The 22,461-nt window shown below is 39.3% G+C and overlaps 1 protein-coding gene across 10 annotated transcripts in view; it reads left to right on the top strand.

Moving 5' to 3' along the window:
* The window catches only part of PTPRD (protein tyrosine phosphatase receptor type D), a 1,630,925-nt gene that overhangs the window by 1,417,123 nt on the left and 191,341 nt on the right, over positions 1 to 22,461 (top strand). For 5 of the 10 annotated variants that reach the window (XM_070051957.1, XM_070051959.1, XM_070051961.1 and 2 more), the window contains 6 exons: positions 8,708 to 8,896; positions 10,817 to 10,834; positions 12,427 to 12,537; positions 13,928 to 13,939; positions 15,915 to 16,184; positions 19,630 to 20,211. In XM_070051957.1, the coding sequence (XP_069908058.1) occupies positions 8,708 to 8,896; positions 10,817 to 10,834; positions 12,427 to 12,537; positions 13,928 to 13,939; positions 15,915 to 16,184; positions 19,630 to 20,211 (1,182 nt within the window). The remainder of the gene's footprint in view (positions 1 to 8,707; positions 8,897 to 10,816; positions 10,835 to 12,426; positions 12,538 to 13,927; positions 13,940 to 15,914; positions 16,185 to 19,629; positions 20,212 to 22,461) is intronic. The other 5 variants (XM_070051976.1, XM_070051973.1, XM_070051970.1 and 2 more) reach the window with 1 other exon arrangement.

The raw sequence follows: 22,461 nt of genomic DNA, 5'->3' as shown, positions 1-22,461 counted from the left end.
ATGACATTTTCATATGTGGCTTCAACGTGGCCTTGTAAAAACCCACAACCACATGAGGGAAGGCCTCTGATGCAATGAATAACGCAGGAACTAAATTGCAACATCTCTTATAGCAACTTAAATATGTTAAAGAAAGAATCAAGTGCATATTTCATAAAATTAAAAACTGTAAAAATAGTAGTAACCTATTTTATGAGTCTGTACCTCTAATATTACTAAGAAGAAGAAAACCAGGGAGAGGGTATACTTAGTTTTTGCCTTGTTATTGACTAATACTCAAACTGAAGAACCCAGAATTATAGTCTGAGATCCAGAAGGAATGGTCAGTTGTTCAAATGATTGCATAACCCCAGTAGATATTCAAACATGCCTCATGAATGAGTGCTGATATGGTTGCTAAGGCATCCTCACCATGTGTCAAGGTGATCATTTGTTGGCCACTGGGAAGATTACAAAGGAAAAACACAAGCTCCTGCCCTCTGTGAGTTTATGAGTTCACACTTATATATAAGGGGTTTCTTGATAATTCCAATGGAGACTTTTAAAGGAGAGCCACAAAGCATTGTTTGACATTTGGTAAAGTGATTCCAAGGGATGATTCTTCAAGAATTAAAGCTGCTTGTCTCTTCCCTTAGTTTCTGATTATCCTTTATTGTGCTATGCTTCTTGCCAGAATCTCTGTATTGTCAATGGAATCTAAATGCCCAGGTGTACCTGCCAAATCTTTTAATACTACATTTGGAGAAGCAAACCATTAATTATTGACAACATTTTTCCTCATAAACATATTCATGGTAAATTTGAAAATTTGATTTTTTTCCAAGGTCTATGGTAAACAGTCCTCCATTATAATCTTTAAAGGAGTAGGATTTAGCCTAGGTGTTAAGATGCTCATATCCCTTGTCAGAGTGCTGTGCTTATTCTTGACCCTGGCTCCTCACTCAAGCTTCCCACTAATGTAGAGCCTAGGAGGCAATGGTAATGGCTGGAGAGACTGGGTTCCTGCCTCTCCTGTGTTGCTGGCCCCTGGCTGCAGCAACCAACCCAGGCCCAGCTGTTGTGGGCATTTGGGGAGTGAGCCAGTATATGGCAATGCTCTCTCCCTTTGCCTCCCTCCCTCTCTCACGTTCTCCCTCTTTCCCTCTCAAAGAAATCATTATAAATAGTGAAAACTGCTTTAATCAGTTGGGCTCAGAGATAAAAGACTAGTCAGATTTCTTTTTTTTTTTTATTTTTTTTTTATTTTTTTGACAGGCAGAGTGGACAGTGAGAGAGAGAGACAGAGAGAAAGGTCTTCCTTTTGCTGTTGGTTCACCCTCCAATGGCCGCCACGGCTGGCTTGCTGCGGCCAGTGCACCACGCTGATCCGATGCAGGAGCCAGGTACTTATGCTGGTCTCCCATGGGGTACAGGGCCCAAGCACTTGGGCCATCCTCCACTGCACTCCCTGGCCGCAGCAGAGAGCTGGCCTGAAAGAGGGGCAACCGGGACAGAATCCGGCGCCCCGACTGGGACTAGAACCTGGTGTGCTGGCACCGCTAGGCGGAGGATCAGTAAGAACCCTATCAAGATTAAGCAAGGACTACTTGAAGATACCTTACAATAAGGTTATAGCCTTTAGCTGACAGTTCAGTTCTATGGATTTCTTGCAAATAGGAGAGATTCAGTGTTTGTGGAATTGGGATGCAAGTAAAGCATCATTAAAATTGTTTATGCAAAAGTGATTACTTGATCATTCACAAATATCTAAGTCATGACTACAAAAGAGTCAGACTACTTTCTTCATAGATTCCATTCATATCCTGAGTAGCACAGGGGTTGTGAAGAAGTTCTATAGCAGTGGGAAGAAATGAACTCTGGAAAATGCTCTCAGTAATTTTTCTCTTTCCTTAATGGAACTGAAAGTTCCATATCAGCATATTTCATTGAGACACAGATTCAGTGAATGTACGGTGTCTCCAGGTCTGTTATAACTGCTACTCCAAACAACATTGTATGACTGTACGATTCACTAAACACAAGTCTGTAGTAATCTGCCCTTTAATGGCCTCTCAAAATGACAGACCAAATGGCTTTGTGAAGGTCAAATCTGATTTAAATTGTTGATGAATTAGTAGCTAATTCTGCGTGATTGAATATTAATATGGAACGGTGATAAGTAAGGCACTTTAAAGCTTAATGAGCATATTAATGAATAAGACAAAATGTTTTTCTTTTCACTCATGTAAAAGTAAGTTTAAAGCTACTAACATATTGACAATTTGTTAATTTTTGATAGCTGCTTTTTCCTGTGAAAGTTTATGTCATTAAGGAAGATGTTGATTTGATTCCCACGTTTCTGGTAACATATATTTGATGAACTGTTGAAATTGACATTATCAAATGGCCAAGGTAGTTTTATATAAATCACTAATAAATGTAGTTGGTGAAAAAAAAGCAATTAACATCTCCTAAACTACACCTACTGAGATAAGCATTCCAATTAGAAATTTCATTATTTCTGCAGTGCATTTTATGTTGAATACTGAGTTTTATTGCCAAATACCTGACAGTCAAATTGGAAACAAGCCACAACTGTCAACGTGTAACAGCTCTGGCTATTTAAGTCTCTTACATTGTGGTGTTTCTCATGAAAATTTAATGAAGAAAATGCATTCAAAGAAGTTCTGAGCTAAGGGGTGGATGGATAGAATTTAATTACCCTTATTAAAAATGGGAAAGGAATGCTGCTTACACTCACCGTCCGATTAGTATGCAAAAGATTATCTTTGTTGTGCACTTGCGTATATGAAAAGGGGGTTCCAGAGTGTTCTTTATAAGCCAACAAGGAAAAGAAAGGTCATGCAAATGCATTAGACTACTTTCAGGAGGGCACAAGTCAATTTTGTCAGCTATCCCCCAGGTGAAGACTTCATCTTATAAATGGTTATTAATCTAGATTCCTTTGGTAAGAGCCTTTAGTAAGTGGCTCAACAGTCTTAAGCTTTTGACACTTGCCACTGATCAGCAATGAATATTGGCTTGGTTCTTCAGAGAGATGAATTCATAGAAGTGAAGTAATGACTAACAGAGCAATATTTATGCATGCAAATGTACCTAGTAGAAAAACATCATGGAGAAGGTACAGTGCCCTAGGAAGAACAGAAACCACTCAGAAAGCCCAAGGTGAATTTTGAATTTTTTTTTTTCTGAAAATATTTGTGTATTTGAAAGGCAGCTACAGAGAGAAAGAGAAAGAGGAAGAGACAGAGAGGGATGGAAAGAAATAGATCATCTATCCACTGGTTTACTTCCCAAATGGCTGTAACTGTTGGCCAGGGTTAGGTCAGGCTGAAGCCAGGAGGCTGAAGCTCTATTTGGCTCTCCTACTTGGATCAGGGGCCAGAATACTTGGGCCATCTTCTTCTGCTTTCCCAGGAGCATTAGCAGGGAGCTGGATTGGAAGTGGAACAGCCAGGATTTGAACTGGCACTCTGATATGAGATGCTGGCATCAGAGTTGGTGGCTTAATATGCCATGCAAGAACACTGGCTCCATAAGTTGGTTTCTTTAAAAATGGAAAAGAACAACAATGAAATCCAACAGCTTTTTCAGAAATTTGTTTCTGCAGGACAAAGGCTGTGCAGTTGACTTTGGATCACTTAAGGTAAATTATTTTTATTCTTTGCAGCATTTTTGTCAATAGCTGTCAAGTAAAATGTTTAATAATATGTGAGGTATAGCAGCTATTGATCTTTCTGTTCTCTTGTGATTTTTTCCAAACAACAATGGAACCATTTTGAAGGTATAAATATATTGGCAAAACTTAAAACATATAAACTACAGCCTGATAAATTTCAAGTGGAATAGATTATTAAAATTGTGATAGGGTAATTTACAAACTACTTCTCATCTCATTTTTTTTTATATTTAACTTTCCCTTGGAGCCTTCAAAAATCATCTTCAAGTTCCATTCTTAACCCTGTGCCTGACACTTAACAGATTATAGTCCTCTTCTTGGTTGAGGATTTCTAAATGTTCATATAAACGGAGCATCTTACTGCTTCTTCAAGAGATACATCTTTCAACTTGTTGGTGTCTCACAGACGGTTTCTCTCCACTTTACTCCTGGGAGAGCCATAGTCAACACTTCCTTATTAGAACATCATTTTTCTCTTACAGTAGCCTCAACCTGTTCACTGAACTCTCCCTTTCTTGGACACTTTGTTCTTCATAGTATCTTGACATTCTTTCATTATTCACATTCAAGATTTCTCTAGTCCTTAACTATTCCACTGGTTACTTTTCTACCAAAGTTCTGTGTAGTAGGAGAAATTTTTCTCTAATCATTGGAATATATTCATAGTTAGGCTTGGGAGTGTATTTTAAAATCTGGAAATTCAAACTAGTGTGATTATGTGGAATGTGAACATAACAGAGCCTTGGAGGAACACGTAGTATAGGGACATGAACTGGTACCTACTGCTGTGATTGATCTGAGAAGGAAAAGATTAAATCTGTTTGAGACAGGGAAATCCTTCCGGAAAAGGTGATTTTGACTGGTTTGCTTCCTAGAGACAAAGAGTACTCCACATACATGAATAGTTTGGAGAACACTGAGGTAAGCAGAAGAAAAATTTCCTAGTAAGGACATGATCCACAAGAGACTGGGAAAAATGGGATTTAGTTTAAAAGGACTTTGCTAGCCAAGATTCAGTTTACCCCCTAGACTACAGAGGGGGACCTGAAGATCATAGATTTGATGGCCAATGAAGGTTTCCAAATGGAACTTCTGCATTAGAAATTTTTACCTAGCCTCATTAAATGTATAAGATCAACTATGCATTCATGGGCAATATCAGAGTTTGTAGGAGCCATCCAAAGAGAAACTAGACAACATATCTTACTGGTGTTTATGCTTTTGAGATATTTTTTAATTGGCGGATCATGAAAATTCATCAGTGGTCAAGAGGAAGAGGCATTCGTTAAATTAGCATCAGGCTCTAATTAAAGTCAAAATATTTCAGTGTCAGTGTTGTGGCACACAGGTTTAAGCTGCAGCTTGTGACACCAACATCCCATGTTGGAGTGTCAGTTTGAGATTCAGCAGTTCCACTTCCAATCCAGCTTCCTGCTAATGCAACTAGGAAAGGAGCATATGATATTCCAGGTACTTGGATCTCTTCCACCCATGTGGGAGATGAGAATGGAACTCTGGGCTCCTGCTTTCAGCCTAGCACAGCCTTGGCTGTTGCAGGTCTTTGAGGAGTAAACTACAGAATGAAAGATAACTCTTTGTCTCTCCGACTGTCTCTCTCTGTCACTTTGCCTTTCAAATAAATTAATAAATCTTTTAAAAAATCCAAATGGGGGCCAGGATGTGGCATAGCAGGTAAAGCCACGGCATGTAGTGTCAACATCCCATATGGGCACTGGTTTGAGTCCTGGCCACGCCACTTCTGATCCAGCTCCCTGCTAATGTGCCTTGGAAAGCAGCAGAAGATGGCTCAAATACTTGGGCCCCTGTACCAATGTGGAAGACCCAGATGAAACTCCTGGCTCCTGACTTCAGCCTGGCCAAGACCTTGCCATTACAGCCATTTGGGGAGTGAACTAGTGTGGGGAGCAACTGAGACTAGACTAAGTTGCTGGAATTAAGACTTATTCTATGCATCTGCTCCCCACAATATGGTGCTGAGAGAGAGCCCAAACAACCTCTACGCAGCTGCCTCTCGCCAGTTTGACTGATAAGCTGCAGGAGCTGATCCTGCTCCTGATTGGAGGAGAGCAGCATGCTCGGCGTGTGGGCAGCAGAGTTGGGATTGGTGAAAGAGGACTATAAAGGAGGAGAGAGACAACATGCACCAGGAACATCTAAGGGGAAAATCTGAAGGAACACCTGAGCAGCCCCCGAGAGAGCCGGCCTGCGGTGTGCCACTTCTCCGCGGAAGTGGGGAAAGTGGCAGGGGGAGCCGCCCCTCCACGGAGGTGGAAGGGTCGGTAGCCAACCCGGGAAGGACCAGCAGCAAACCCGGGAAGGGCCGAGCAGACAAAAGAACAGCGCAGGGTCCTGTGTCATTCCTCTGCGAATGGGGGAGCGACAAACTAGTAGAAGGAAAAAATTCTCTCTCTCCTCTCCCCCTTCCCTTCCCCCTCCTCGTCCTCCTTCTCCTCCTCCCCTCCCCACCCCTCCCCTCTCTTTTTCCTCTTTGTAACTCTGCCTTTCAAATAAATAAATAAACCTTTAAAGTCAAAATGTTTCATAATGATCTTCAAAAAATTTCTACTTTGGATCATTATCACCCATCTAACTAGAATTTTTCAAAGCTTGGATAAAATGTGCCTTTCTAATCCCTGCTGGAAGAGCTAACAGTATAGGTCATTAGAGGACTTGAATAAACTTCAGATTCTCAAGATTTGAGATTTGGAAGAGCATTGATATGGGTAACGAGAAGTGATTTCAGGATGAACTGTTGGTTCAAAATTCTGGAATTTCAATTTTTTTTTTTTTTTGACAGGCAGAGTGGATAGTGAGAAAGAGAGACAGAGAGAAAGGTCTTCCTTTTGCCATTGGTTCACCCTCCAATGGCTGCCATGGCTGGCGCGCTGCGGCCGGTGCACTGCGCTAATCCAAAGGCAGGAGCCAGGTGCTTCTCCTGGTCTCCCATGGGGTACAGTGCCCAAGAATTTGGGCCATCCTCCATTGCACTCCCTGGCCACAGCAGAGAGCTGGCCTGGAAGAGGGGCAACCGGGAAAGAATCCGGCGCCCCAACCGGGACTAGAACCCAGTGTGCCAACACTGCTAGGTGGAAGATTAGCCTAGTGAGCCGCAGCGCCGGCCTAAATATTCTAATTACAGGAAATGGTACTTTAAATCTTTGCGATGGAGGAAAATACTCTTTTACCCTTAGGAACACATACTTCTCTCTAACAAGGTGTTGCTTCTGCCATTCTTTAAAAGTGCTCTGAGACAGTTCTGTGATTAATTGAAACTCCCTTTAAAGGAATTCATTTGAGTTTAAACTTGCATGAAAAATATATACAAATATATCTGGATATCCACAGGGTATTTTTTTAGGAACTTCCTCATTCCCCATGTATCCCAAAATCTGTAGAAGCCCAAATCCTTTATATAAAATGGTGGGGTATTCGTACATAAGTTGTGCACATCCTCCTGTATTTTTAAAATATCTCTAGATTACTTCTACTACCCAATACAATATAAATGATATGTAACTATGAAGGGTCTTCAAAAATTCATGAAAATAGATATTACAGGAAAACTACGCAGAGATTTAAAAAAGTTACCCCCAATCAAGCATATTTTAATCCCACTTCCCTATGAACTTTCTGAAGTATGCTTTTAATTATATGACATTGTTTAGGAAATGATATGTAAAAATGTCTGCACGTGCTCAGTGTGCTTGCACTTTTATTTATTTATTTATTTTTGACAGGCAGAGTTAGAGAGACAGAGAGAAAGGTCTTCCTTCCGTTGGTTCACCCCCCAAATGGCCTCTACAGCCAGCACGCTGCGCCCATCCGAAGCCAGGAGCCAGGTGCTTCCTCCTGGTCTCCCGTGCGGGTGCAGGGCCCAAGCACTTGGGCCATCCTCCACTGCACTCCCAGGCCACAGCAGAGAGCTGGACTGGGACAGAATCTGGTGCCCCAACTGGGACTAGAACCCGGAGTGCCGGTGCCGGAGGCGGAAGATTAGCCTAGTGAGCCGCGGAGCCGGCCATCCTGCACTTTTTAGAATAGTATCAGTTCACAGTGCTAATAGGTTTGATCCATGAATGCAGAGTCCATGGATATGTAGAGCAGATTGTATGTAATTTTGCTTAAAAGATATAAGACAGGCCGGCGCCACGGCTCAATAGGCTAATCCTCCGCCTTGCGGCACCGCACCCCGGGTTCTAGTCCCGGTCGGGGTGCCTGATTCTGTCCCGGTTGCCCCTCTTCCAGGCCAGCTCTCTGCTATGCTGCAGGAGTGCAGTGGAGGATGGCCCAAGTCCTTGGGCCCTGCACCCCATGGGAGACCAGGAGAAGCACCTGGCTCCTGCTTTGGATCAGCACCGTTCGCTGGCCGCAGCGCACCAGCTGCGGTGGCCATTGGAGGGTGACCAATGGCAAAAGAAATACCTTTCTCTCTGTATCTGTCTCTCGCTGTCCACTCTACCTGTCAAAAAATAAAGAAATAAAGATATAAGACAAACATATTAGCTTCAGATGTGAAAAGCAACCTGTGTGCTTGCTCCGTGTGCAGTCAAACATTATTGGATCCGATGCTTTTCCCTCACTGGAAACCTTCCTGTATTGATACCTATACTTGTGGCATTCCCGCTTTTCTAAAATCTTCCTTTTCCTGTTCACAACTTGGCCAACCTAACTTATTCCTGATGGTCTGTTTCAAGTCAGAGCTTCCTCCTGGTGCTGACTGACCTCCTCAGATACAAAAGCAAAAATCGTTCTCCCGCTGTGCCCTTAGAGAACTTGATACATCCCCTAATCATCATCTTTACCACTGAGCTGTGTGAAGTTCTCTTGGCCTCCTATACAGACTGTTTGGTCTTACATTTGTATCCTAATCTGATAACTGCAGTGGTGAGTGGTGCCTGGTTTGTGTTAGACTCTTAACAGATGCTGGATGAGGTATAGGGCAGTATCTCTTGGATTTTGGGCATCTGACTTGTTAACGTAATATTTGTGTTACCTTTTGTCTTGCAGAGGATCAAATTCCCAGGGGCTTCCCAACCATTGACATGGGCCCACAGTTGAAGGTGGTAGAGCGTACACGCACTGCCACCATGCTTTGTGCTGCCAGTGGCAATCCGGATCCAGAAATCACTTGGTTTAAAGATTTCTTACCTGTCGACACAAGCAACAACAACGGTCGTATTAAGCAGTTACGATCAGGTAGGGTCTTGTTACGTTTCCAGTAACTCTTAGAGAATTTTGTTTAATCTTTCTCTCTCTTTATTATTTTTACTTACATTTTATTTATTCTTTATTTTTAGATATTGATTTTTCTCTCTCTTCTCTCTCTTTGTTATTTAATGTGTTGTCCCCGTCTGTGATGTCATAACCTGTTTCCTTCTATTCTTTGTGTGTTGCAGCTTCTGTTTAATCCACATCACTCACTGCTGTGACTGTATTTTCAATAATTTTTTAATTTACTGCTTTTCTGCAGTATTTGATGGATCCATTTTCTCCTCTTTCTTTCTTCTTTCTCTGTTTTCTTTTGAAACAAATTTATTTCAACATTGGACTTCATTCAGACTTGCAAGGAGTTCCAATGGTTATATCCCATTAAAAAGCAAAATGTTCATATTAAACACCAAAATGATTCAGTTTTATTAAAGTGTATTTTCTACTGTCTTTTCTACATTTGAGCTCATCAGAGTACCAAAGTTTAGTAAGTTTGGGCACATCTGCTTTCTTTTCACTAATACATAAAACACAGAAGTATTATGAGTAACCCTATGTATTTTTCAAGAAGTCCTTTACGAAGTACCAGTGAGAGGAGGGGATTTTTATTAATCCTCTTACAGTACCATGGTGAGTGAGCATTGTCTGCACATGAGCCACAGTAGTGTGCGCCCACACTGAAGGTTTTTGAGCCCTCCGGTGACTGGATCTACAGAAGTCTGCTTTTGGTGTAGACTCCAGCTTTCGCTGTTCTCTCTTTCTCTTCACCCCCGTCTCCCTCTCCCCTCCCCATCCCAAGCTTATTCCTTTGCTCTCTTTAGATTAAAAGTAGAGATAATTCTCGATTTCGTAAGTTTTAGAGTCTGTCCCTAGGTAATTTCACAGGGACTTATACTAATAAGCTGTTTGTTTTGACATTGGTAGTAATATTGCTCTAGAATTCTAAGTTGTTTAACTGCCTGTCTTCCCAGAGTTCTCAGCTTTTGACCTGTCCTGTGATGTTAAAGCGTCTTGTTAACTGCCTCTTTTGCTTGTTGTCAGCAGAACTGTGTAGATTAGCATTCTGTTATTGTAAATAAAGAATTAATTATTCACATGTAACATAGATGATTTAGTATATAAAGCTTTAACTCTGAAAAATTTGTACCAAATTATAAGGAATATAATAATATTTTTATGCTGTCTTTCTTCTCTCCGTATTTAAATCTCCAGAATCTATTGGTAAGTGCTTAGTTCTGAAGCGCACTTCACCCCCACTAATTTTCATATTCAGAATATTATTACTATTATTATTAATAAAATGCATGGCATGCATTTTACTAACTGTCAGTGTAGACACCAGATTTCTATAGTGGCGCACACGCACACCTCCACAGAACTGTTATCGTAAGAACACTGTGTAGAAAAATAAAATAGTACACATGTTCTGTCACACAAATGTAGCACAGAAAGTCAACAGTGTTTATTTCTAGTTAGCATTTAGTATTTCCTATAACAGTATATATATATGCATATCTATATATATACTTAAATAGATTAGCCAGTATTTTCTTAAACGATGTCTTTAAAAAGTATTGTGTAGTTCTTTTTTATTAAAGGATGTGAGGCCTATAAGTTATCATTCTAACCCTATGTGACCCCAGTCCTAAGAACTCAGTTGCTTCTCTGAGAAAGGCAATGCTGCCTGTTGTGGTCTTTGCCCTCTGTGGTATAATGCAACTTGCTTTTATGATCTAATAATACAATCTAATATATTCCTGTTTTGCCAGTATAGTAATTCAAGTTTCTTTTAAGACCTTATTTAATTCTGTAAATCTAATTTAATTCTTCTCCCCAGCCCTAGCCTCCTTCTTCTCGTACTAATGCTTCTTCTTTCTAATCTTATTTGCATTCATATTATCCACCCAGGTGGTACACCAATAAGAGGTAAGAGTGCTGAACTAACGTTCACAGAATGATCTTACTCATTCTTTCTGTCCTTTCATCCCTCCCATCTTTGTCCTGTTTTCAAAACCATTCCAGTAATGTCCATCAACTTGATTTTTTTTTCCTTTGTACTGTTTGGTTATGATCAGTGACTCTCATATTGTGAACTTTCCTTTTCTTTTCCTTTTCCTCTTTGTTTTGTTCATTTCTTTCTTTACGAAAATGATTATTTCACTGTGATATGCTTCAAAGAAAGCATATCCAGGTCTCTGGACCACAGACCAGTCACAGCGTACCATCTGTCCCTCTTTTTTTCTTTTCTTCTTCTTCCTTTTTCCTTTTTCTCTTTTTGTTTTTTCTTCTTTTTCCTTTTTTTTTGTCCAACTGGAGAAAAAAAAAGATCATTTTTTTCTTCCTTAGCTGTTCTTGTTCCGGACCAAAGCCAAGGTGGTCCGGAGAACAGTGGCAGACATGCAGGGGACAGCCTGGACCAGCTGCTTTTTGTCTTTATCTTTCAAAAGGTTTTTGCTTTTGTTCTTCAATGCTTTTTTCTCTTAATGTCTTAAAAGTCAAAGAATGACTCCCCTTTCCACCTGATCCCACTCGCCTGCGATCTGACAGCAATGCTTTTTTCCCACTTCTTTTTTTCTTGGATAACTCGTCTCGGGATTTTTGGATCTTCTGTCCTTCCGGCCATGGAAACGAAAGGTGCTCAGTATTCTTGGTGGTATGTGGTATTGCTGGTTTTTCATCCTTTGACTCAATGTTCATTGCTTTTGTAATTCTTGTTTTGTATTTTTCTTGGGGTTTTGTGACACCACACTGCTAATCCCACTGGTGGATTTTGATGGGTGTCTTAGGGGATCCGACTTGAGGTCCTCAAGCAGTGGTTGGTTGGCTCTTCCTGGCTGGCATAGGCCGTGCTTTTTAACTTTTTTAAAACCTTCTAATTCAACTGCTCTTTGTTTTTCAGCAAATGTTAACAAATGATTGTAAGTCGTGACAAACTGTCTTTCTTTTCTTAAAAATCTGCATGTCTTAAGGGAGTTTTGTTTCTTTCAGTAATATTTTGATAATTGATAATGACTAATTTTAATTTTTCGCTTTGTGCAGCCTTTTTGTACTCGCTGCGTATTTTTGGCTTTCTTCAGCAGAAGACTTTCTTGAAAACCCAGCCTGGTTTTTTTTGAGCGTACCTATCTTTTGCGCCACTTTTGATACCAAAATGGAACAAAACAAAACAAAAAAATTAATCTTTTGTTTTATTTAAAAGCCATACTTCCTTGAAGCAGTCTCACCCATCTTCATTTTATTAGTCTAGGAAATAAGAGTGTTAATTATGACTAGAAGTCTTGCTTGGGAAAAAGAAATATTGTTTTCTTATGCTAGCATTGATGATGTAAAAATAAATAATCTCTATATGTTTTTCTCATCGCATCATTTTCTGTCTGTGCACCTTAGCGAGAGATTGAGTCGACGCTGAGCGGACCTTCGCTTTGCAGGGCTTTTCATATTGTTAAGAGGTTTTGCTTCCTGAACTGAAAAAGCCTCCTCTGACCATCTCTTTGGCAATATATTTTATATCCATACAGGAGCCCTTCAGATCGAACAGAGTGAAGAATCTGACCAAGGAAAATATGAGTGTGTTGCCACCAACAGCGCGGGCACTCGCTATTCTGCCCCTGCCAATTTATATGTCAGAGGTAGGAATGACTCAGCCCTGGCATTGCTTCTTCATTCAGGCTCAGGGGGAGTTAAGATACCCATAGGGTCCATGTTATGTCAGTATTGAAAATAATGATTTGATGATAGCCATTGTAGCTGAAGCATTTAATAAATATAGAATTTAAATATTTAAATATACCACTTCTATCCCGAGGCTGAAGTTTGTAAGTATAATTGCATTTGCACATTTTGACTTCTCCTTTTACTGCATTGATTGAACTCTGCTTTGCATTTGTTGGAGGTTTTCCTCTTTTTCTTTTTTTCTGTTGTTCCTCTTCTGCTCTCTTACCAAACCCTGAAATAATTTCTCAGTGTGCTACTAACAAGTTTTCTGTGCAGCTCTAAGCGTAAAGGTGTTTGTGTCTTTATGACCACTGCTGCCAAGCTATAAGGATAAAACCACTGTTTAAAACAATGGGTGCTAAATTTAGTTAGCATAATTGTCTTTTCCTGCATCTTTTGATATTTTCTTAATTTCATAATACAGTATTATATATATATGCATATACTTATATAATATACATATGCATGCACCTATATGCACATATTTCGTTGTTTGAATTATTGACTTACTGAAAACTTTAATCTTTTCATAGCCATGAAACACTGTATTTATAAAAATATTAGTTGTCCTTGGAACCAAAATGATTTATTAGGATACATTCATATTTTCTCTTAAAGTAATAGAAATGATTATATTTTGAGTCTCTGAATGGCAGCACCTTTCAGTTCAACCAGACAGAAGTACTTCTGCAGGAGTTCTCAAAACGGGTTCCTGTAGTGTTTTGTCCATCGGACACATGCTTATTCCTGGTCTCCTTGTCTGTGAATAACCACAAAAGTTGGGGGTGGGGGTGGGGGTGGGGGTGGGGATACATAAAAGACCATGAGGGCATTAAATTACAATAGGGTGGGCTTCCCTTAAGAAAATATCTAGCTTGATTTTGAAATTTTGGTTAGAAATAGTTTTTTCCCCTGGGGGGATGATTTTCCTTTTTTCATTCTATGGAGACTGGAGGGAGGGGGCGGGGGAGGGGGCAGAATGACAAACATGGTTTCTTTCCTTAATTCTTTGAAAACCCCTGGATCCCATTTCTCACAATGGCGTCCTCCTTTGCTGCATGAGGCATGTGTACCTTCTTCCATGGAAAATTTCAAAATGATGCTAGCTATTGTTTCTAATACCGTGTTAGTCCGCGAGGTATTGCTAATTTTTCAAGTGAGGCAGGAAGGTTAATTAGATTAAATAAAATGTTCAAGTAGCAGTTGAAAGCCTTGATATGGCCTTTTTACTCTCTCTGTGTTTCCCTTGTTTTTCTCCTTTCCTCATTTCATTGTGTTCTGCATCAAACCCCCTACATCCCTCAGAGCTGCGAGAAGGTTGGTGTGTTTTTTACTTTTTACCCACCTTACAAAACTATTACTTAAACCAATAACAAAGAATACAAATGAAATGAATGTAGCTGCATTGTGGTCTTCTTTTGGTTAATGGTATGTTTTAGCAGAGAATGCTCTGGCCATGGCTTCCGGTGCTTGCTGGTGACGTCTAACTGTGGTGCATGATGGGAAAGAATGTAGCTGGGTGCATGGTAACTGGTAACACTTAACTCTCTAAGGTCCAGTGAACTTGGTCAGTGTTCCTGCTTTCCTCCTGCTCCACTCTTCCCGTCTCCCACCCCACCTTTAATTTCTGTCTTATAAAAATGCCTGCTGCCCATAGAATGACTTTTTATAATTGTTCCCCTAATTCCAAGCATGAAGACTAAACTCTCCTCCATTTTTCTTGACATGTTCTTCAACACCTCAGAGTCTACACTGGCTCCTGCTTGCTTTGTGTAACCTCTGTGAATTGGCTGCAGGAGGCATGCTTAGCTCTCTCTTCTTCTCCTGTAACTGTCATTCACCCACGAGGCCATTGCAGTGAGCCCTCTCAAATCAACAGAGGTTTAACTCAATCTTAAGTGCAGCCAAAAAGTTTTCAGATAGAGTTACTTACTTATCTTCTTCGGGTTATGAAGTTGTTTGCTTTTCAGTATATTTATAGTTTTAAAATCAGTTTATGATCTGTATCAAAGGTTTGTTCCTAAAAGATTACCCTCTTTATCTGAAATTCTCATGGTGTAATGTTTTGCCAATAAAAGCCCAAGATGAATCCCATTGATCTCTCACTCTTTCATTGTACCATATTCAAGACATGTGTATGTAAACACACATAAACCTGCAGTTTATCTGAAGCAGGAACACTGAACTGTAATCGCTTGGTAATTTCTTCTGTGTTATTTTGCTTTAATATGATCTCTTCTCTTAATGTCCTGTCCCACTGTGTGTTTTAGAACTGATGTCCTTCAGTTTGAATGTGGGCATAAAAAGCCTTGTATTTGATTTTGTTGTCATTTATGTTGTTCTGCCTCAGATGTGAACTGAATGGAATCCTGAGTGTGCAATACCCAGCTCCCTTCCGAAATTTGCAATCCTTTCTTTACCAGCTCCACTTAATCTAATATCTTCCAACTTTCAGCCCTGTCATCCCCTAAACCTTTGTCCCAAGCACTGTACCTTATCTCCCACCTTTGTGTTTAGTTCTATGTCCTCATTATTCCTTCTGCTGTTATTGTTTTAAATTCCAGCCATTGCCCCATAATCCTTAGCACGGGCCTTGAGATTCCATCTTGTGCATGCTTTGCATGACCCAATCCAGTATCTCTACTGGTGTTGGCCTGTTTCTTCCTCTGTGACTGTAAATCAATATGTGTGTATGTTTCTGTATTGTTCCAGTGTTAGTGTGAGGTCTTGAGGCTGCATCCACTCTGAACCTGAAAGCAAATAAATTGCACTTTCGGTATACTCTAGGTGGTGTTTTCAGGGCTGAGATGTGATAGTGTGGTATCACGCATACATTCACATCAGCTGGAAGTGCACAGCACTGAACTTGGTTTATATACTCAACTTAAACATGCTGGTGACTTTCCAGCCCCCTTTTCTGCATATACATGCATGCATAGGATCATTGCTATATGCATGCATGTATATGTTTTTGTGTTTATCTTCTGCATGATGTTTGTGTATTGTTAGTTTGTAGATAGTTTTTTTGTGGGGCCCTTGTAGGTCTGAATCAACTTTTGTATGAATGTGTCTAAGATACAAACTACTAAACCAAACAAATTCTTCTGTGTATACACACACCATACTTGTATGGTCTGTATTATCCACAGTTTTTCTTCATGTTTTGTTTTTGGACAATCCACAATATGTTTCAGTTGTTTAATTGTTTCTGTACAGTGCATGTCATGTGTTTAACAAGCCACCTTTTCCTTGGCTTGTATATGTTATCATCTTCTTTTGTGTTTTGTTCCAGTTCGCCGTGTCCCACCAAGATTCTCTATCCCACCCACTAATCATGAAATCATGCCAGGTGGAAGTGTTAATATCACCTGTGTGGCTGTGGGGTCACCAATGCCTTATGTGAAGTGGATGTTGGGGGCAGAAGATCTGACACCTGAAGATGATATGCCAATAGGAAGAAATGTCCTAGAACTGAATGATGTAAGACAGTCAGCAAATTATACCTGTGTTGCTATGTCTACACTGGGTGTCATTGAAGCAATAGCACAGATCACTGTCAAAGGTAAGCTCAAGGGGTCATGCTTTGGGGGATCTGGGTATATTCAAGCTACCTGACTAATGTGCCTAGAATGTCTGTCCTCAGAATTCTAAAATAATTCAATTCATCATTCATTGTTCCCAACAGATATATCCTGATTGTATCTTTGGTATTATATACACTTGTCTAGGCACTAGGTTCTTTCTTAAAAGCATCAGCATCCTAAGTGGGAATGTTTGCCAAAATATTGTACAAGAGACCAAGTCCAGGCTATAACCAGACAGAATCAGAAATGCTGGGTATGATTGACCTTATGTTTGTTTTTAACCTTTCTGATTGTAATGAGACTGCCCTTCTTTGGGCTACTCAATAGTTTGTGTGTGTGTTTGTGTGTGTGTGTATTTTAAGATTTATTCATTCATTTATTTGAAAGAGTTACAGAGAAGGAGAGGCAGAAAGAGAGAGAGAGAGAGAGAGAGAAAGAGAGAGATCTTCAGTCTGCTGGTTCACTACCCAAATGACCAAAATAGCCAGAGCTGGGCTGATCCAAAGCCAGGAGCTTCTTTCAAGTTTTCCATGTGGCTGCAGGGGCCCAAGGACTTTGGCCATCTTCCACTGCTTTCCCAGGCCATATCAGAGAGTTCAATTGAAAATGGAGTAGCCAGGACTCAAACCAGCGCCCCATATAAGATGCCAGCACTGCAGGCGGCAGCTTTACCCACTATGCCATAGTGCTGGCCTCTCAATAGTTTTAATAGTTTTTTTGAAGATTTATTTATGCCTTTATTTATTATTTGAAAGAGTTATGGGGGAAAAGGGAAGATCTTCCATCCACTGGTTCACTCTCCAAATGGCTGCAACAGCTAGGGCTGGACCAGGCCAAAGCCAGGAGCCCAGAGCTTCATCCAGGACTCCGACATTGGTACAGAGGCCCAAGGACTTGGGCCATTTTCCTCTGCTTTCCCAGGAGCATTAGCAAGGAGCTAGATTGGAAGTGGTGCATCTATGATTAGAACTGGCACCTATATTGGATGCAGACATTGCAGGCAGTGGCTTAACCCACTATGTCACCACACCAGCTCCCATGATTGACTGTTATGGTAGGACTTACGTATACAGGCTTCTTGCTAGTCCAAAATTGTCAGAGTAACCAGAAAAATCCTAATAGGTGATTTTAAATTCATGAAATTCCTGAAAACAAAGTAGAAGGAAGAAAAATATAATTGAAATAAATATTGTGTAAAAATAGATGCTATAAATATGTGATGGGCCCTACAATTAAAAATCAAAATGCAAGTAACATTATATTGTTTGTTTTATATTTCATTTTGCATAGATGAATGCTCAAGAAATACTATCTCTTTGAAATAAATGAACTACATAATCATAAAACAAATATGAAGTACATATTCAATGAATATTTTGGAATAAGAAAAGAATGTGAGGATATAGGAATATCAGTTGTTTTTACCCAGTTTTTCGAAAATTCTAGAAAACTTTGTACAAATTGAGCCAGGCTGAAGGTGTTACCAAGTTTCTACAAATGTCTGGAAGTGTTGAAAAATGAACACAAATTATCCTCTCTTTTTTAATATAAGCGGTATGATCTTAAGAATATGCAGCACACATTTAGTACTTGGTGTTGTATCTACAACCTAGCTTATATATATCAAATGCCATATGAAACCAGTAATGTCACCCAAGAACAGAAGTACACATTGTCAGTACTTACTAGTTGTTTAAAACAGTGTTGAATCACATATCCTTAAAATATAAAGCATACTTGTTTTATTAATGTATTACAGACAGAAAACCTATATAGTGCTATGAATGTGATTTTATGAAACTAACAATGTCAGCTAAATATCAGTAAACAGAACTTTAATTAGCAGGGTTTGTATTTGCCTTGACATCCCGGGGATATCTGGATCACCCATTGCCTTGAAAAATGTCAGGCTACAGTATTTGAACAAATTCTTTTTACTATTTTCAATAAATTCCCTTGGCCAAATATTGTCATTCTATAGTTCTTAGAGAAATATGCAAATATTGAATCACTTTTTTTCATAATAACCATTTCAGCTTTAAATATTTGAAGGTTAGCTGAAGACCTTCAAGAATTCAAAAGCAGGGATCCTGTTCACCTTCTTATCTTTGTTTTCCTGATGCGTGCTACTTCCTTACCCTTCCCACCTCAAAAATAAATAAAACATCAGGGTAAAGCTTAAAGGCAATAGATAAATAAATCAAAAGGAAAAGAACAGATTGAAGAGAGTGAGGAGAATGGATTCTCACTCTTTGATTTAGTCAGTAATTTAGTGATTCTCATTAAAAACCTACTCAGTGTAAGGTAATGGTCTAGGCATTGAAATATAGCAGTAAGTAAGAAGCACAGTGTTTTGCTCTCAAAGCTGCCATTCTAGGATGTATATATGTTCTGTGTTTATATTGACAAGGAAACCAGGGATACTACAAGCCCATTTGTGTGAGTGGTACCTTCTGTGTTTTTTCTGTAAAAATCAGCAAATAGGATTCCCCTTTCTATGACTTTATCCTTGCCTTTCAGAACTAGTCCATACTAAGGCACTTAAATATGAGGCCATCAATGTAGATGCTTTGTATTGTTTATCAGTAGCATTTTGAATTGTTTTGAGTGTAAGAAAATCATTGATTCTCTAGGTCAATTTAATTGCAAATGGTTGTGAAGTAGCTAGAATCTCAGATATTTCTGTTGTTGAGTCTAAAATTTTCATATAACAATAAAATACTTTAAAAGTGATTGTGAATATGAATTAATGTAATTCCTTCAATATTTTTACACATTAAGAAAAAATTTGATTTGAAATGATTAATATTTTTTACCTAAAATTCTTCTTTAGGTTATTTGTTAACAAGATTTCAGCAACTTTACCTGTATCTCACTGCTGGAAAAGAATATGAACACTATTTTATAGCAATTTAATTGCACTTCAGTATATTCCAAACTTTGTTCTTATCAATGTTTAATAGTTTAGGGTTAGATTATTTATTTTTTAAAGAAAGGGGTTAACTGACAAAACTTTTTCTATAATAATAGTAATAATTGCAACTAATTTTTTGAGGTGCCCATCTATATTCTAAAAGCATTGCTAGATTAGCTCACAATTAGATTAGCAAACCCATGTGTGATACAGCCTGAGTAATACTATTTTTTTTTCATTTTTTATGTGAGAAAATTAAATCCAAACAAGGTTAAGCAATTCATCCAGGGTCACTTAAATAAGTAGTGAATTTGAATATAAGACTAAACGTTTGTTATCAGAACATTGTTGTAAAATGGAATTTATGTATTTTATTGCACTCCTTGACCATTTAAGAAACTTGTTGGCTATAGTGCCATCTGATGAAATCTCCAGTAGATATGCAATGCTGTGACCCAATAGCAGTTTATCAGCCCTTGCAAGATCATTGTTTCTTCTTCTCCCCCAAGCCTTACCCAAACCTCCAGGAACTCCAGTAGTGACTGAGAGCACAGCTACAAGCATTACACTGACATGGGACTCTGGGAACCCTGAGCCGGTCTCTTACTACATCATTCAGCATAAACCTAAGAACTCTGAGGAACCTTACAAAGAAATTGATGGGGTGGCGACCACACGCTACAGTGTTGCTGGACTAAGTCCCTACTCAGATTATGAATTCAGGGTTGTTGCTGTCAATAACATTGGGCGAGGACCTCCCAGTGAGCCTGTGCTAACACAGACCTCAGAGCAAGCTCCATCCAGTGCCCCGAGGGATGTCCAAGCACGCATGTTGAGTTCAACCACCATTTTGGTACAGTGGAAGGAACCTGAGGAGCCAAATGGACAGATCCAGGGATACAGAGTATATTATACAATGGATCCCACTCAGCACGTCAATAACTGGATGAAACACAATGTAGCTGACAGCCAAATCACCACAATTGGCAACCTTGTGCCCCAGAAAACATATTCTGTCAAAGTGCTGGCTTTTACCTCAATTGGAGATGGTCCTCTCTCAAGTGACATACAGGTCATCACTCAGACGGGAGGTAAGTCTACTTCAGCCTGGAACACAGGGCTGGAAGGAGGAGTTGGTGGTTAAGAGGGCAAAGGGCCTTTTCATGGGTTTTGAATTTTGTGATTTAGGATTTCAAAGTGAGAAATTATGATAAGAGACCAAAGAGGTAATGGGCATCTGAAAAACTCACAGTTTCAGCAGTGGAATACATTTAGTACCCTTTCTTTTGTAGTTTGTAGAAATGACTTGAAGACTTCACTGCACAGGATGAGTGGATGCCTCCTCCTCACACTATTTTGAGAACAGAAAAAAAAAACTATACTTCTTTATACTAGTGACTCTGTTAGCATAATCCCCTGCAAATATTTAATTTTTGTAAGATTGCAGGGTTTAAGAGTAAAGTTAGGAATAAAACTTTGTCACAGAGCTTTGGGTATTTAAATTGCTTTGACTTGCCAGAAAGTTACTTGCTTAAAAGTAAATACATTCTGAATGTATTTGATTTTTGTTTCTCTTTGTATGGCTCCAGTAGACAAGGAAAGCCACGTGTGGCCCGACTCACTCATCTTCCTAGGTGCTAGAGCAGATGCCAAACTGTTTTTTGAAGAAAAGCTTGGCCCTTCCAGTGGTTTTATTTTCATGAAGGGATGTCGAACTTCTTTGGTCTTTGATTCAAAATGATCAGTTTTGCCTTTGTGGGAATATGAAATATCAGGATTCTGTTATAGTTTATTCTTGAGCATCTGAGTACTACTTGTTTGACTGCTATTTGTATTGGCCATTTTTAAACTTGCATCAGTCTCTGAGTGTTTGGGCATGAGGCCATTGGCTTATTCTGAGAGTCTACCTAAGAACTGTATTATTGGAGACAACATCTATAATCTATGGATGTAACTCATAGCTAATTCCAGCAATAAATTAGTGAATTTTCTGGAGTGTCAGAGCTAGATGATGCACCCATTACAGTTCGTACATACTTGTATTTCACTGCACCGCTGACTTGTTTTCATGTCATGGACTTTATGAATGTCCAGACTCCGTAGGTTTACCTTTTTGTCCTCATTGCTTAGAAAACTCTGATAACATTTATAGTTCACCTGGCTTTTTTTTCTTACTGTCATTTGGTTCTCCTACGCTTGTTTGTAGATTTACTATTTCCACACTATATGAATGCTAACTATAGAAATATATATTTCAACACAATCATACTAAAAACATATATATATCTTCCCGGCTTGGCATTTCTAGTGCTCATTATTTATTTGGTTTGTTAAGATCTAGAAAAATACTTTCAACTAATTTTACCATAAAGCCTTCTCGTTGGAAAATGTAGAAATCTATGAGTGTTGTTCTATTTTTTCTTGACTAAAAGTAGTCAATTGCTAGGTTTTTTTAATGATAATGTTACAGCAGCTCCATAACCGTGAAAAATTATAAGAAATTATATTTGAGTTTTCTTATTTTTTATTTGTAATGCTTTTAAAATCCCTAACATTAGAGAAACATAACTAGGGTCTGAATTCCAAGCTACTGTTGGTTAACTGTGTGGCCTTCGGTGAGTTACTTCATCTCTCTCAACTGGAGAGTTGAGAGTATCTGTAATACTAACCAACTTACCGCGTTTTGTAGTTACATCTATTCCTAGGGATGTTGTACCAAAATGCCATGTAATAAGTGGTTTAAATGATACGTGGAATGTTCTTTGGCCTACAAGTCTAAAACCAAGGTGTTGTTAAGGTTGCTTCTTTCTAAGGCTATGAGGGAAAATATTTTCCATGCCTCCCCCTCGCTTCTGGTGGTTTGTTGGCAATATTTGTTGTTCCTTGCATATCCCACCACAACCCTCACAGGAGCGGTCTGGCAAACCGCTACCTGTCCCCTGGAGGCAATTTGCAGTTCACTGTCCATTTTGACACTAATGGTTTTTCTTCATTTCTGCTGGGCACGGGTACCAAGCCCCAACCAGCTCTCCTGCACTCTCTCCAGGGGTCACTTAACAAGCAGAACAAAAGGTACGGAGCAAGTCCAACTTTTTGCTGTTGCTCACACATTAAAAAAATTAATGATAATCAATAGAAAGCCTTCATTTTCAGCTGCCACCAAAAGCCACGCACAAGTAGTCCCAATCCTGAACCTGAGGAATTAATTATCTGATTTCTGAGGGGTTGTTTCTCTTTTTTCAATAACCTTAATTTTCTGAGGATTTTTTTTCAAGGTCAGTGCGCTGCATAAATGTTGTTAAAACATGAAGGGACATTTTCAGTTATGGAGTAAACCTGGG

The sequence above is a fragment of the Oryctolagus cuniculus genome, chromosome 1, assembly GCF_964237555.1.
Source record: "Oryctolagus cuniculus chromosome 1, mOryCun1.1, whole genome shotgun sequence".
NCBI lineage: Eukaryota > Metazoa > Chordata > Mammalia > Lagomorpha > Leporidae > Oryctolagus > Oryctolagus cuniculus.
The sequence above is the reverse complement of the archived record's forward strand: the minus strand, read 5'-3'. Positions and strand labels throughout refer to the sequence as shown.